The sequence below is a fragment of the Dipteris shenzhenensis genome, chromosome 4, assembly GCF_047967505.1.
Source record: "Dipteris shenzhenensis isolate YYH24624 ecotype China chromosome 4, Dip_SZ_1.0, whole genome shotgun sequence".
In the NCBI taxonomy this organism is placed as follows: domain Eukaryota; kingdom Viridiplantae; phylum Streptophyta; class Polypodiopsida; order Gleicheniales; family Dipteridaceae; genus Dipteris; species Dipteris shenzhenensis.
The window spans coordinates 59,958,935-59,976,880 of record NC_141599.1 but is presented as its reverse complement, the minus strand read 5'-3'; the positions used below and the strand labels follow the sequence as shown (position 1 = coordinate 59,976,880).

The 17,946-nt window shown below is 39.5% G+C and overlaps 1 protein-coding gene across 1 annotated transcript; it reads left to right on the top strand.

The window, feature by feature from the left end:
* The first annotated feature begins 6,794 nt into the window (after nt 1-6,794).
* LOC147903132 (putative cysteine-rich receptor-like protein kinase 16) lies at nt 6,795-9,833 on the top strand. Its single transcript, XM_087374005.1, has 7 exons — nt 6,795-7,599; nt 7,733-7,858; nt 8,112-8,242; nt 8,437-8,647; nt 8,760-8,997; nt 9,138-9,288; nt 9,452-9,833. Exons 1-7 carry the CDS (start codon nt 6,795-6,797, stop codon nt 9,746-9,748), a joined length of 1,959 nt encoding a protein of 652 aa, XP_087230131.1. The 3' UTR covers nt 9,749-9,833.
* Nucleotides 9,834-17,946: the final 8,113 nt, after the last annotated feature.

The following is a 17,946-nucleotide window of genomic DNA, read 5'->3' as shown; positions in this document are numbered from 1 at the left end:
TGTCCTTTGAAAATGCTCCTTTCAAGCAACGCATGTATCCTGTCGGTGTTTGAAAAGAGGCAATGTTTGCCTTGTTTTGACCGCTGCCTCCTCCCTCGTAGAGAGGATCCACGTTGCTTTCGGGAGGACAACTTTTCCTGAAGCATGCACTTGGGGCCACAACCGAGACATCCTATTCATAGCATGCAAGTCTTCTCGCACTCCTCTTGAGTCCTTGGAACCAAGTGTGCCCAAATAGTAGCCCCCACATTCTTGAAGATATGCATGGGATCCAAGAGATGATGGATTTGTAACTGACCCCAATAAGGAAGCTCGTGAAATATCGATAGCCTCTTCATACCAGGAGGAGGTTCCTCTCCATTTGCCCTCCAAGCTTGAATCCAGTCACTTGCCTTCAAATATGATGGTGGTGGATCAAGCTAACCTCCACGTGCGAGATGGTCGAGCGGAAGGTATTTAGCATGACCTTCATAAACATTTTTCCTCATATGTTTGGAGTAGCGTGCAAGCGATTTCAGAGCCCAGGACAAGCATGGTACCCACTTGTAACAACTCCTGCATGCGTGCATGAATGTGTTAGTATAAGACATGCATGTGAAAGAGAGTCCAAAAAGCATAATCCCTCATTGTACATGTAAAGACACAACCACGTACCTGCGCACTCTCCATATCCTCGGTAGTCATGCATGGTCCACATCAAGATACCCCTGACCAAAATATCATTGGTGTGTCTAGGAGCTCTGGAAATATCAAAGACCTGCACTCCTCTCCAATGCCATCGGGTTGACCAGCCTTGTTCTTCACAAAGTCACATAATAAAGCTCTTGCCCTATCCACATGACCCTATCCCTTTTTGATGATTCCTTTATTTCCAGGCATAGCCTTTTTGCATCCAGCATTATGTTGTTCCTTATACCTGTAGTATGAAGTTTTAGAAATCCCATGTAATTCATACCATGCCCTGCAACATATTTCTTTCCCATCAAAGCTAAACAAGTATGACACGATACCCTTTGAATCAATCCGTAGAGCATTAGTAAAGGCATTGAAGATATAAGTCATTCAATTCTCCAAGTTCATGCTCCAAAACTCCAATATCATTTGCAACACCGAACTACGATTTGCAATCTAGCAACACTTCAACTTGCAACAATCTATCAGTGCCACTTGTTGAACATCTTCATATGTGCACTTCTTTTTCGAAGTGCATTCAATGTCTGCCCTAGGCTTGCATTTGACCATATGATATTTTCTTTTTGTGCAAAGTGGTTTGACACTCAAACAAGTACTAGTACTCCCATCTTGTGCTTTGGAATTTTCTAACAATTCATCCATGCATGCTTCATAGACCAAGGGTTGTAAAAGTGATCCATCCTCAAATGTGATCTGATCTATAGGCCAAGCCTTTAGAGTTGAAATAGAAATTGTAGCCATGTCATTGTTCAAATTGTCTGAGTGAGGTATATTATCTTCGATTATCGCTCCAATTTCATCTTCACCCACCTCCTGGAAGTTTACAACCTCATAAGGCTATACTAGAAATACCGCCCCTATTTTAGGTCCTTGTGTCTTATCCTTTGCCAATAGCAATTGCAAAACTTTCCTCTCTCTCCATCCCTCCCGTACATCATATCCATCTAGTTAGCTAAGTTGTACACACATATTTTCCACATCCCCTTCGTCATCCTCTATAGTGTTTGGTATATCTATATCATAATGCTTCAAGTGTTTTACTTCCCACTTAATAGTGGTTCCCACTGCATCACCCATTTTTCATGTATCCATTGTTGGAAATGGAAGTTCAGTGTCAGCTTCAAAACAAGCATCAAGTACAACGGACACACAAGAAGATCCAATTTGCACACCCTGACATAAACCTTGTCCATCATCACTAAATATTGTACCACATGCAACAACACTGCCACCACTAATACTAAGTTCCACCACATCACCTTTGTTTAGGATATTGCCTACAAAATGTTCATGTTTCCAAAATCATTGTCTGATATAACTTAACATAGTTATACTCTCTCTCTCTCTCTATATATATATATATATACATCACCACCACGCATCTCAACCAACCTTCACAGGAGAGTCTTCATCACACTACACATTTAGACTCAGCCTCATTCTGATTTGGCAAGATGGATGCAAATCCAAAGGAAAATCATCCTTGCCACCGCATGTGCCCCACTTTAGGGGTGTGACTATAACAATTTATATGTATATATATATATATATAGAGAGAGAGAGAGAGTATAACTATGTTAAGTTATATCAGACAATGATTTTGGAAACATGAACATTTTTAGTTTTGAAATTGATCTTGGTCATGGGATGAAAGGCTTAGCCTTCTCCTTTCTTCCCCAAATGCAAGATCGGTTTTGAAACTGATCTTGGTTGTGGAAGGAATCAAATCGGTCTCAAAACCAATCTTGCATTGGGGGATGAAAGGGGGGCTAAGCCTTTCATCCCACGATAGAGCTTGGTTTCAAAACCGATGTTGCATGGGAGAATAAAAATCTTACACTTTGTCTTTCATCTCTCCTTCTAAGATTAGTTTTGAAAGGTGCATGAAAGGGTAAAGCCAAGCCTTTGATTCCCCCATCCAATAATTCGTAAACAAATAAAAAGCTCTCCGCACACACACATATTTATGTTTATATATTTCTATTTCTTTTTTTTGGGTATATTTATTTTTAATTATTTATAAATGTAAATATTTTTATGTTGCTATCGCTAAATTAAATACTAAACTAAAATATATTTAAAATTTTAAGTGCCATGTCTAAATATATTTTCTTAAATTTTCAAAATATGGAAATAAAGTTACTAGTTAGTTGTTAAAATCTATTTAAATTTTCTTATATATATATATATATATATATATACATATAACATAAAACATAAAATATAAAATAATATCCCTAAATTAAACACTAAACCGAAAATATCTCTCGGGGGGGTCACTCATCATATGTAACCCTATCACGTGAGTTCAACAGAAGGATTTTTTTTATTTCTAAAATTTACAGAAATAAATATACATAAGGGACTTTTTAAAATAGTTTTGGAAAAAATTTACAGATTTGTATAGAAAAGGGGTACATTTTATTAATGAAATTTTTTACAGATAAGGGACTTTAAATATAGGCCTTGAACGCACGTGATATAGAGGGTTTATACATAGTGACCCCCCCGAGAAATATCTTAAAAATTGTAAGCCATATGTTTAAATATATTTCACTAATTTATACATAAATAAAAATTTGGCTACACACATACATATATTTATATTTATTTATTTATAGGTGTACTTAATTATCCTTTATTTTGAATATATATTTATTCATTTTCTAAAAATGAAAAAAAATTAAGTTACTATTCATAAAGTTTAAACTAACTATATTTTTTAAAATTTTCAAAATATGGAAATAAATTTAAGTTACTAGATAGTTGTTAAAATCTATTTAAATTTTCTTATCATATAAATAAAACTTAAAACTTAAAATATAAAAGAATATCCCTAAATTAAACACTAAACCTAAAATATCTTAAAAATTGTAAGTGATACATTTAAATATATTTCACTAATTTATACATAAATAAAAATTTGGCTACACACATACATATATTTATATTTAATTATTTATAGGTGTACTTATTTATTATTTATTTTAAATACATATTTATTTATTTTCTAAAAATGAAAAAAAAAAAAGTTACTATTCCTAAAGTTTAAACTAACTAGATTTTTTTTAAAATTTCAAAATATGGAAATAAATTTAAGTTACTAGTTAGTTGTTAAGATGTATTTAATTTTTCTTATTATATATATATATATATTTATTTATATATATATACATACATATAAAACATAAAACATAAAATATAGAATTAAACACTAAACCTAAAATATCTTATAATTTGTAAGTGATACGTTTAAATATATTTCACTAATTTATACTATATTTATTTATTTTGTTTCAAGGTTTTAAGGTTCATCGCAATTTCCCCCAACATGTTGTCTTTCAATCATGACCATTAAGGGTACCGTATAAAGAAAGTTGAAGGAGCCACCAACTACTAATAAAGAAAAATAGAATAGTATTTGGAAGGCCAAACTTTTGAATCAAAAGCTTGACCATATACATTACACTAGATTATGCTATGGACCACATGGGAACTAGGGCCATGCTAATAAAGTGATGATGTTGCCATAAAGAATTAGTTCCACAACCTTGAAAAATACCCTCCATAGAAAAACATCATTATGGATAAGCTTTCTAAAAAATGTTTTAGAGTGGGAAAAAGTTCATGCCAATGATTTAACATCCAAATTGAAGGTCAAGTAACTCTTTTATCTCATTGTTTCCATGTGAGTAGATGGGACATCTCTTCCAATGATGTTTTAAGATTCATCGCAATTTCTCCCAATGTGTTATCTTTTAATCTTGACCCATAAGGGTGCCGTATAAAGAAAGTTGAAGAAACCACTAACCACTAATAAAGGACAATAAAAAAGTCATTGGTAGGCCAGACTCATGAACCAAAATCTTGACCATATATGTTATATGAAAGGGTCATGAAAGGTTTGTACACTATGATATGGACCACATAGGACCTAGGGGCAATATGCTACACCAATAAAGTGATGATGTGACCAAAAAGAATGGGTGCCAGCACCAATTCGAATGTATCCTCCCTAGTGAAACATTGTTATGGGATAACAAAAAAGAGAAGACTTATTGCCACACCCATGAATCAAAATATTGAGTGGTGTGCATCTAATTGAATGCGAGTATACCCATCTCCATAGTCATTTTCTACAATCTCTGTAGTTATTCAAACATTGAATAGCTTGTGTTACAGACATAAAGATTGAAAAACCACTAATTGATATAAAAATCAATTTTCCCCTCTCTACCTTCAATCATTGAGATCAACATCAAAGAATTTGTTGATTTAAAGAATTTAATATCCTTAGACTCCTTGTGAGCTAGATTGTGTACTTAGTATTATATGTAGAAAGCTTAAGAGTGGCAGAATGTAATCTAATTTAACTTACATATACTTACACCCCTTGAAATTTGTAACTTTATGTTACTGGTGAAAATTTCACCCAATGACCTACACTTTCATAACTATGTTCCTCTTTTATTTTTTACCTTAGCTAGAGTGCACACTCAATATCCTACACAATGTTGTGTATAGGAACCTTTTATGATCATATTTCCCCCTTATGTCTATCTAATGGGGAACATGGGTTCACTCAAGGATATGTAGATACATCATATGCCACTTTAACATTCTAGAATTTTTTTAAAAAAACAAAGTTTTGCTTAAAGACTTTTGTAATGGGATTTTATTGTTTTTAAAATTGAATATCTATAGACTAGGGTTTTGAGTGATTCCCCTTTGAACACATGTGATGTGTCCAATGAAGCTAGAGGTTAGAGGAATGGGAAGATCAAGAAGAAGATGCTACACTTTTGAGAGGTTTTTAGATGGATATTGGAGATTAATTTTGTTCCACATACATGGACAAAATGTTGATCCATCAAGGGGTTAGGTGATAGAGAGAGGATGGTGACTTAGCATAGATGAGTCACTACCCATAGTTGCAACCAAAGACAAAAGAAGACTAAGCTATGGAAATCGATTGCGTTCATGCTCAAGAAAAAAACTTGTTGATGTGGTAATTTTTTATTTGTCGAATATTGCTCATCTAGTGGTGTGATCCCCGATTTCACATATATTCACCATTGTTTCCCACAAATGTATTAGTTTACTTTTATAGCCATCTATGTCCAACATTTGACTATATTAGTGGTTTTAAGTACATGCATGGTCCTCTTAATACTTTATCTTTTTTTTCTACATATTTAAACCTCTAACTAAATGTTGATGCTAAGTAGGAATACTAATGGCATTCCATGAAGTTGATTTAAAAGGAGAGATAGGAATGCAAGGGCAAAGGGTCTAGTACTATGCACACCTAACCTTTTAATAGTGTAAGGAGTTGCATCTATTGATTTTTTAAAAATTTTCAAAATATAAATGCATGCATGGACAACCATAGAGGGAGAATATATCTTTGTTGAAGAAAAAGAGAAAAAAAATTTAGCTTGGTGGAAAACCTCAACTCAGTACCAAAGGCCTTGGTGGGTTGGTATTGTGCCACATGTTTACTAACTCAACTTTCTAGAAGAGCTTGACTTATAAGGATTTTTTATCCTTTTTCATGCCTTTTTATTAGGTCTTCTCATAGGGAGGGCTCACACCACCTCCCCGACCATCCTCCAAAGGGTGGTGTGAAGGGTTGATGTCCTACTTGGCCTAATAGGAGGGACAGGCTCGGACACTAACAGAAAGGGTTGTGGTTGCTATGTGAAGACCGCCCACTCCATGGGCTGTTGAAAATCTTTTGCCATGAAGTGAGCTAAGTAGTGATTGAATCCACTTCGATTAACGTGTAGAATCTTCTCGATCCACTACACCAATCAAACATTGGTGTAATAAATGGTAGCTCCTTATAAAAGTTGACCATCGGGTGGTGTTAAGCTAGTCGTACAAAGCAAAGGGCAGCTGCATTTGAAAGGTACCCATCCTTTTACTAACCCCTTTATCTTGGCATATTTACAGACTATTGTCCATGCTCGCCCATGGTTCATTGAATGCATTTGAGGAGTGGGCTAGACATGGGTGTCCATGATCCTTGGGCATGCCACTCTCTAAACACCCTTTATATATAGGAGAGAAGGATAGGGGATGATGGAGGAGGAGAGGCCATGGAGGGCATGAGGCAAAGGACGTTGTTGGCTAGTGCAGTTGCAGTGTGCTTCTTGTGCGGCGATGTGCGGGAGCTGTGCAGTGCTTTAAGTCCCATCGACTATAGGTTCTGCGGACCTGCCATACACCACCTCGACTCCAACACCCACCTTTCCTTGAGCCTCGTCCTCACCCATCTCGCCATCGCTGCCTCCTCAGTTTCCTTCGCCAATAGCTCCGCCTCCTCTCATCGCTTCACGACCTTTGGCTTCTTCCAATGTACACAATCCCAAGCTCTTGGAAATTGCTCCCAGTGTGTTTCCGATCTCGTTCAAACTCTCCTTTCTGGCCGCCTTTGCCCCAACTCCACCCACGCCCGTATCCAGCTCGATGACTGCTACCTTCGTTACGAGAATAGGTCTTTCTTCACAGACGTTGAGTCCACAGAGATTCATCACATCTGCAACGTCAATCAAAATGCTGATTTTGCCTTTATCCAGGCTGTGGCTTCCGCTCTTAAGAGCGTGTTCGACGCAGCGCCTGGGAACAGGGGCTTCGCAACTTACTCCCCGTCCAGTACAGGAGGTGTGTATGCACTCGCTCACTGCTACGAGTACCTATCCCCGAGAGATTGCTCGACGTGCTTGCAGGGCATTTCCGATATGTACATCAAGCCTTCCGACTGTTCCAACGCGTTGGGAGCGCGGATTTTTGCAGGAAGTTGTTACTATCGCTTCGACCTATTCCCTTTCTTCCCCGTTGTCAATAGCACAACCTCTTCTCCTGCTCCGTCGCCTGAGTTTTGTACGGAGCTTAAGGGGTCAGGTATTCATCGTGGTTTCAGTCACCACAGGCGCTTCTTAGAAATCCTACTGCTGTTGGCCTAATTTCTTTTCCCCTAGCCATGCCTGTGCAGGCATTCAATAAGATGTTAAGATATCCCATATTGCTAATGCAGGCCGCCGGGCAGCTTCGAAAGCAGCCATTATTGGCACTACATTGGCTGCTGCTTTCTTTCTCACCATGCTAATGGTGTGTGTCTTTGCAGCAATCACCAGATTTCAGATCCGAAAAAGGACAAGAGGTGAGCTATTTGGAGCTGAAAGAATGAGCTGTCTGGCTGAATCGCTTCTAGATCTACTTTTGGATCCGCAGTATACGAGCATCCATGCACAAACACACTTGATTAAAACCGTTCCAAAATAAAACTTTGGGTAAATAAACTCGAAGGACACGCGCGTAGACGTGCACTCACGACGTACCCTCAGCTGATATTGCTCCATGTCAAGTGAAGTGTTTACAATTTCTATGCTTTTCAACAAGTGTTAATATTGTAGGCTTCAACGAAGGGGACCAATTACAAGCCCAGAAAGCAGTCTTATTCTCATTCGATGAGTTAAAATTGGCAACCAGGAATTTCCATTCCGATAATAAGCTTGGGGAGGGTGGATTTGGTGCTGTGTACAAGGTAGTGTGGCAGCATCTCGAGCTAGCTGTGTAACTGACGTTCAATTTGCTCATGTGTATAACGTGTTCTGCATACGACATATTACCTTTTGCCATCGTAATATTATTGCTCAGGCATTTGCAAAATGTATGTAGCAATCTGACTATCATATGGAGCCTGCCGATACATTAACAATGACTTTATCCCAATGCCAGGGAATTCTAGAGGATGGAAGAGATGCAGCAGTAAAGAAACTGCTCTCGGCGAGACACCGAGGAAAGCATGAGTTTATGAACGAGGTCAATTTGTTGATAAACATGCGACATAAGAACCTAATAAAGCTTTTGGGCTGTTGTGTGGAAGGGAATGAAAGGCTTTTAGTCTTTGAGTATCTTCCTAAACAAAGTCTCGACAAGTTCTTGTTTGGTAAGCTTTGGAAGTGATGTGTTGATTGTAAGCTTCATGTCGTGCCAAAGAGACGATTATCATGTATCCAATGCCATGCAACTCAATAATGCGCGGTTCTCTTGTTCGCTAGATATTGCCGACGTAGAAGAAACTCTGGGGTGGGCAACACGGCAAGAGATAATTAGTGGGACAGCTCGGGGACTCGTCTACTTACATGAAGACTCTCAGATCCGTATCATCCATAGGGATATCAAAGCCAGCAACATTCTTTTGGACGATAATTTCAGCCCAAAACTCGCAGACTTTGGTCTTGCCAGACTTTTCTCTAGCGATCAGACCCATGTGAGCACGATGGTAGCAGGAACCCTGTAAGTACTACTTCGAAGCTAATACCTGAATCGACGTGATTGTTAGCATTAAAGATGCCCATTCTGACCTTCAGAACTGAGGCCAAGCAAATGTGAAAGCATGGACTGATCAGTGGATTCCGTTGTATTTCACGATGCAGAGGATATCTTGCTCCTGAATATGTCATGAATGGACAACTTACAGAGAAAGCTGATGTTTTTAGTTTCGGAGTAGTCACTCTTGAGATTATTAGCGGGAGAAGAAACATTGATCTAGGCCAACCACTAGAACGGCAACTTCTTCTGCAGTGGGTACGTGTTTCGGAGACTTGGCTTTGGGAGCATCATGAAGACTCGTAAGATTGTAGAAATATACAATACTGCTAACGCCCTGGAAGCAGATTTTCTTAAATGCGCAGTTAAAAGTGCAATATTGTGTAACACGGTATAATCTCTCGTTACTGTGAATATTCAGGTGTGGGGATTGTACGAAGAACAGCGACTAACAGACCTGGTGGATCCGAAGCTCGGGGACAATTATAGTAAGGATGAACTGATACGCGTGGTTCATGTTTCGCTCTTGTGTATCCAAGCTGCCGCTGAATTGAGACCGAGAATGTCTCATGTTGTACAAATGTTGACGGGGGAAACCGAAATTCTGGAGGTACCAACCGAACCAGCTTTTTCGGTTGCGACTCAGCTACCTGGTGCAACTGAATCCGGTGATTTATCAAATGCCGTAGCCTCCCTCTCACAGGTTGAGCCACGATAAATAGGCAAGTCACGTAAGTAAACAAGATTGAAATTTTATATATACTAGCAGCTTGATCGGTGCAGACATGAAGAAGGAAATTGATGTCAAATCTCAGCATTTAGGAGTGCTAAATAAATATTTTCCCTTCTTTGAAATAAATCAACCATCTTTTAGTAAGAAAAGTGAGGAAAATAGACCAATAACTACTATATAAAATTTTGCATTTCCTAAGTAGTAGAATCATTTACGAAATATATTAGACTATGGAGGTATACTCTACGCATGAATCTAGCCACACTATGCCATAGGTTGTTTTTTTTTTTCAAAAAAGAAAAGGAACTTCCTATAATGCTTGAAAAAGTGGCTATCAATTGGTCGATTCACGCTCACTACCTAGGGAACCTCTAAACTAGGGGACTGCAAACAACCAAGGTGGCACTACTACACACGGATCCTATTGCGACGTTTAAGTACCGACGTTTAGCGCGCACGGGACGTTAATCGTCGGTATTGAAAGCGCGTCTCGTGAAGTGTCGTTATATAGCAACTTTAGGCAAACGTCGCTATATAGGGATGATTTCTAAAGTCGTTAAATAGCGACGTTTATCAGAATTGTAAGTGTCGCTATATAGCAACACTGAGATACTTTTTTATAGCGACGTTTTACAGAGAGCTTTTTTTCTCATATCGACCTTAAAAGTTAGTTTTCTCTAATGGCTTTTTTTTTTAAATTTTCATACACGTTTGATCTTTTGAGAGAATAAAAGTATGATAGCATGTACATCAAGCCTTTGAAGCTCATATATTCATGTCCAAGTTTGAGATGAAAAAAATCAATGAAGAGCATTTACATCAACGGTTTCATCTTGAGCCAAGTCTAACATGCCAAACAAGTCTATCTCTAACTCTATACCGAGTTGATCTCCTATATCATCATCGTACTCTAGCATGGTATGTTCACCTAAAAGTACTTGATCATCTTCTTCAATAAAGTGGTGATTCTTAATGATCGTTGTCTTCTTTCTCAATATCGTGATCTTCATCTTCCTCCCATGCGATGTCATTATGCGCATCTTCCTCTTGGCTCATATTGTGATCATTTCCTCTTGGCTCATATTGTGATCATCTTCTTCGTTAGAGTCATTTGGATCAATTGGATCCGGCATCACAACAATACAAAGCAACTATAGACACGCTTGATAGATGCACAAAATAGCGGATGTGTCTATAGGCGTTGCTTGAATAGAGAAATTACGGATGCGTTTAATAGGTCGTCTATTTGCGCGTGTATTAACACGGCTATTAGCGCATCTACACTGAGAAAATACGGGTTCGTCTAACATTGCGTCTATCAGTGCATCTATTTGCGCGTGTATTAGCGTGTTTATTAGCACGTCTACATTGAGAATTAGATGCGTATTAAACAGAGAATACAGAAAGTGAGATTTTGGTGTACATCACTGCTTTCCAAACATTGTCCATGATTACCAAAGCACATAATTTTAACAAAAACATCAATGCCTTTTTGCAAGCCCACATATACAAGAATTAAGTGAGATGACACTATAAGGCATAGGTCATTTTTCGATGGAAATACCGATGCTTTTTACATTAAATTTTTCTTTTCACGGGTGCAAACGTCGCTATAAAAGTCGCTAAAAGCATCGGAAAAGGACCGTCGCTATAAAGCGTCGTTATATAGCGACATTGGCAAACGTCGCTATATAGCGACGATACAAACATCGCTATATAGCGACACTGTTAATCGTCGCTATATAGCGACACTGGTAAACGTCGCTATATAGCGACGATTAACAGAAGTTTAAAAAAAGGGTTAGTGGGACTAAACAGGGCTTCCTTTTGGCCCTGTTTAGCCCCACTAATCCTTTTTTTTTTTTGTAATTACAAAAGAAAGTTTTTTATAACAAAATTTCCCTTGCTTGTAGGGTGAAACAAAATTGTTCTTATGAAATGATGAGTAACAAATGCATATACATGTCGGATATATACAACAGTGTTTGTAACAAAATTACCCTTTCGAAACGGCGATACAAAATTGCTCAAACGAGCGGATATATAAAATGCTACTACCACTACTACTCATCCAAATCCGAATCATCTTCGTCTTGTTGGCCTGTTCCTTGGTCCTCGACACCTGCGTCTTCTCCCTCGTCGTCGCCACCTGCATCTGATCCTTGGCCCTGTTGATCGCTCGCCTCCGATGATGGGACGCTTGAGCTTTGACCCTAAGAGTGAATCATATAAATCGAAAATTAGATTGGAACTTAAATTAAAAAGTGAGATTACAAGTAGGAGTAAACTTATACCGTGCGAGCAGCCACCTCAGCCCAATCGACCGTCGCTCCCATTGCCTCTTGCTCAATGAACCACAGCTTTGTTCCTATCCGAAATGCGCGTCGCGTCTCTGCATCTGTAGGAAGACGGCCCATCGCAGCTTGCTGTGGATCCAATTTACGAGAGTTAGAGTTAGCTAAAGTGCATGTAATATGTAAGTAAAACAAATAGAATAATACATTAAATGATAAGAAGTAGACTTACCACGATTGTCTCGAACGCATACCATCCACCTGCACCAAAGTGCGAAGTACCTACGACATCCAGCCGTCTCTTCGCAGCCCTCCTCTGACCCTCGAACATTTCGGGATGGTCCCTATGTTGCTTCTTGAAGTACTTCCAATCAGCTTTGTCTGCCCAGCTGGGTTTAGCCAACCCCTTTGTGATGGAAGTACGCAAGGTTGATCTACGATGCTTCAGGACCAAACCCATGTGCTCTCGCATATAATTGTCATTAAACTCCACATTTGGCGGATTAGGGTATCTTTGTTTTAACTCATCGATCACCGCCTGCTTCTTTTGGCCATCTTGATACCGCCAATCGGTATTTATGCCGCTCTTGAAGTGATGACTCATCAACCTCCTCATGGTCGCCATCACTTCTTTGTCCTTTTTATCTTCTATTATCTCTCCGACAGATGTGATCTGATAGAAGAGATCCCCTGATGAGTAAGGGGGACTAACGGTAGCAGAGTCTGAAGGAGTGGAACGTGCGCGAGCGCTTCCGGAGCGAGGAGTAGCAGTGGAACTAGGAGAGGGAAAGGGACCTGACTGATACTGTGTCTCCAGCCCAAGTGGAGACCTAAAGGAGCGTGAGTGTGCTGACTCGTCTACATCTCCCGAGTCAGCACAACATGAGCCGCCCGTCCTACTCTTCCTTCCCTTGCGAGAGGCATCCGCAGGTAATGATCCCGCGGTCGAAGGGGCGCGAGGGGATGGCTGGGCAGTACGTCCACCCGTCGATGTAGGGGAAGGAATTACTGAGGTTCTCTGAGAGAGCAGAGAGAAGAATCTCGCTGCCTCCTCATCGCTCATCTGTGCTACAAACTCGTCGAGACTCCCGACAAAGCCATGTGCGGCTAGCAAAGGAGTTCCCCGAGGGGTAGTCGCAGTGCTACGTGGAAGAGGAGTCGGACCAGGGGTAGTCGTAGTGAAAGAGGTTGGCTGATGAGACCCTCACTGCTATTCGCTCTAGGTATCCTAACCCCCTCAATCTTCAGTTCACAAATAAATGGGCCAAGTCAAAGATTGTTACGATACTTGGCAATAAAAGATCTTCGCTTGAGGCAGGCACTAGCAGAGCTTGCCAGGCTCGAGAGGGAGGTTAACCACCAAGGGGCCCACCCCACACCGCTCACAAGCGTGAGTGGAAGAAAGCAATGAAGTCAGCGAGGGAGGAACCCAGTCTGCAGCACATGGAGGCATGAAGGATCCAAATGGAGCAATATGGAAGTGTGCATTTTGGAGCAGGGTGTGTTGAATCATGGGAGGCCCAATTTGTAAGTATCGATCTCAAATTATATTGTTTATGTAGTTTATTAGGAAGTTGTTTCTTTGTACTAACCCCTCCACAAATTGTGTTGTCTTGCAGCTTGATATCATGGGCAGATACCCTACTCTTGTCGAGACAGCCTACCACCGCCACCATCGCAGAGGAGATACATGGAAGCACTTCTATCATGACGGGTTGATTACTGAGGAGTAGTATATCCAGTCTACTAGAGCGCCCCCCAAGGTATTTGAAAGTAATTAAATAATGTCAATATTATAGGTATAGATTTGATTTTTCATACATTGATATATGTTGTCCCTTGTTTACAGGCCCCTGCACAAGAAGACGAGGAAGGAGGTGGAGAAGGGAGCACAGAAGGGAGCGTGGAAGGGAGCGAGGACGTGGAGAACTTAATTAGATTAGTCGTAGAAGTAGTGCTAGCTACTCTTTTTTGTACTTAAAGCCACTGGCTTGGCTTCGTGCCTCTTGTATATACACTCCCCTTATTTTTTGTACTTGAAGACACATGACGTAGCTTAGCTTCGTGCTATATGTACATACAAGCACTTTTTGAGTTTTCAATTTTCTTGTGCAACGTTCTATCAATTACTGCCTTATGAACTAAACGTTTTGGAGTTGTAATGTTTTATTTGGAATTGTAATTGTCGGCTATAAACGTGCTTGCAAGAGTGCTAATTAAAATGCGGTTGGCTGTAAATTGAATTACACAATGTGGAAATGGGATTCCTGTAACTACATAGCATACACAACATACACAGCATTCTGTAAATTTAAAAAATATTATGTAGCGCATCTATCAGTGCATCTATAAATGCATCTATATACACGTCTGTCTGTTCGAGGAGCATCTATTTGTGCATCTATAAAAGCTTCTATAAGACCATTTATAAATGCATCTATACACGCGTTTAACGATGCATCTGTCTATTTTTTAAAATTTCTAGTAGAGCATCTATTTACGCGTCTATATGCACGTCTATATGCGTGTTTGTCTGCTATATAGATGCATCATTAGACGCGGGTCTCTAGACGTGCAAATAGATGTGCAAATAGACGCACCCGTAAGTTTTTTTTTTAGTTCAGTAAACGCGTCTGTGTGCGCGTCTGTAGGTGCTTTGTCTTGTTGTGCATTGGTAGTGGCATCTCCATATCCACATCTCTATCTTCAAAAATTTGCTTACTTCGTGGTGCCACTTTGATCACGTACCACCATCTTGGATCAAAACGATTCGGATGAAAAACCACCTATATTGAAGGTGGGTGCCAAATGTCGTCAATTATATATATGAAATTATGCTTAAGTAGATGTATCAATGGATCTTTAAAAATGAAAGCTTCGACTAATTAAATTATTAGTATGCACCTGCTCACAGTGCTCAGGAAGAACAAAAGTATCACTTTCATCGGTCCAATGTTTGGTGGAGTCTATTGTAAAGAAACCGCTACTATCTTTTCTCACTGTCGCATGGGGACCGTTGTAAATAGTTCTAACACTACTGCACATGGATCCTATTGCGACGTTTACGTACCGATGTTTAGCGCCCGCTTAGCATTAATCGTCGGTATGAAAAGTGGGTTTCCTAAATCGTCGCTATATAGCGACTTTTACAAAAGTCGCTATATAGCGACTTTTAAGTGTCGCTATACAGCGACACTGATATACAAATTTATAGCGACGCTTTTCCAGAGAGGTTTTTTTTTTTTTTTAATAGGCCTTAAAAGTTAGTTTTTTCCAATGACAAATTTTTTTAAATTTTCATACATGTTTGAGCTCATAGAGAATAAAAAAATGAGAGCATGTACATCAAGCCTTTGAAGCTCATATATTCATGTCTAAGTTTGAGATGAGAAAAATCAAAAAAGAGCATTTACATCAGCTGTTTCATCTTGACCCAAGTCTAAGGCACCAAACAAGTCTATCTCTAACTCTATATCGAGTTGATCTCCTATATCATCATCGTACTCTACCATCGTACGTTCACCTAAAAGTATTTGATCATCTTCTTCAATAAAGCTTAAGTGTGGTGATTTTTGATGATTGTTGTCTTCTTTCTCAATATCGTGATCTCCATCCTCCTCCCGTGCGATGTCATTATGCGCATCTTCCTGTTGGCTCATATGGTGATCTACATCTTCTTCGCTAGATTCATCAATTGGATCCGGCATTGGTAGTGGCATCTACATATCCAGATCTCGATCTTCAAAAATTTGCTTACTTCGTGGTGCAACTTGGATCACGTACCACCATCTTGGATCACAAGGATCCGGATGAAAAACCACCTATATTGAAGATGGGTGCCAAATGTCATCAATTATATATATGAAATTATGCTGAAGTACATGTATTAATGGACTTTAAAAACGAAAGCTTCGACTAATTAAATCATTAGTATGCACCTGCTCACAGTGCTCGGGAAGAACAAAAGTATCACTTTCATCGGTCCAATGTTTGGTGGAGTCTATTGCAAAGAGACCACTACTATCTTTTCTCACTGTCGCATGGGGACCGTTGTAAGTAGTTCTAAACCATTTTACATCGAGAATGAAAATAGTAAATCGTCTGAAATCAATTTCATAGATGTCACGTATGGTTCCACAATAATCCAACTGTGAGGAGAGAAGATTGGTATCTGAAGCACTTGCTCGGCTATCTTGTGTGAAGTTAGCCATGACTCCACAATCATACGTGACTCTCTTTGAATCGATGCGTTCCACGTGAAAATGTCGTCCATATGACCATAATGCACTGTACTTTTTGTACTGTAAAAGAGCATCATTAAAACAATGAAGATGCATCTATTTTATAGCATATATTGCCACAAATAATTTCTTAATTACGTCAAGAGGTAAGAAACTTACATGCACCATACATCCAGATGATAACTCTTGCTCGCGCTCGTTTATTGTCTCTCCATCACGTTCGGCTTTATGTAGAGCCAGTTGTAGCCAATCAAGTGACATGTGAGTAGGGAGAAGAGCCAGATCTCGTGGATATGGTTGTGATCGCCTGTACATTACTCTAAATCTCGTCCTTGCATTTATTGTTTCTGCTTTGGCCACTTCATATCTCTCAATCCACTTCTGCATCTTAGGGCTATTGAGGATACAAAACTTATTGAATTTCTCCATTTGCTCTTCGCTCATCTTTCTTTCAATCCCTTTTCCTTGGAAAACCTCGCCAATGATGCGATCATCATCCTTGTTGTGCCAAGCTTGCGGCATATCAGGATCCGTGGATGCAAGAAACTCTGTGATATATACTAATGACTCTTGCACAAGCCATCCCTTTGCCATGCTTGCTTCCGGTCTTGCTCTTTGTCTTACAAACCCCTTTAAAGTTTTCATAAATTGCTCGAGAAAAAACATTTATCGACTATGAATGGTACCTGCTATAGCCACCTCATCAACTATGTGCACAAGCAAGTGGACTTGAGTTGTCATAATGCTCAAGGGAAAGTGCTTCTCAAGCAAGCATACGGCTTCGATGGATTCCACCCTAGCCTTCTCGATGCTCGATATAGAGATCTCTTTTTGACTAGATATCCACCTATTTCACATGTCCATGCATATGTAAGATATTTGAGATATCCACCTATTTCACATGTCCATAAGGAAAATACATAATGCGATTTGATAGTAAGCATACCTCACAATACCACAGATCTTGAATATAGCATTTCTAACGTCTTCTTGTAAGCACCCTTTTATTGTAATTGGGAGGATGAACTATCAAAGCAACAATGAAGTCATGTCAACAATATAACATAATAATAATTATGCTAACGCATCACGATTATTAGTACACTAATTCTACTTAGAATACCTATAAGACCTTGTGCCAATCATGGGACTTGACCCACTAAGATTATTATCCTTTGAAAATGCTCCTTTCAAGCAACGCATGTACCCTGTCGGTGTTTGAAAAGAGGCAATGTCTGCCTTGATTGCTGCCTCCTCCCTCGTAGAGAGGATCCACGTTGCTTTCGGGAGGACAACTTTTCCCGAAGCATGCACTTAGGGCCACAAACGAGACATCCTATTCATAGCACGCAAGTCTTCTCGCACTCCTCTCGAGTCCTTGGAAGCAACCAAGTGTGCCCAAATAGTAGCCCCCACATTCTTGAAGATATGCATGGGATCCAAGAGATGATTGATTTGTAATTGACCCCAATAAGGAAGCTCGTGAAAGATCGATAGCCTCTTCATACCAGGAGGAGGTTCCTCTCTATTCGCCCTCCAAGCTTGAATCCAGTCACTTGCCTTCAAATATGATGGTGGTGGATCAAGCTAACCTCCACGTGCGAGATGGTCGAGCGGAAGGTATCGAGCATGACCTTCATAAACATTT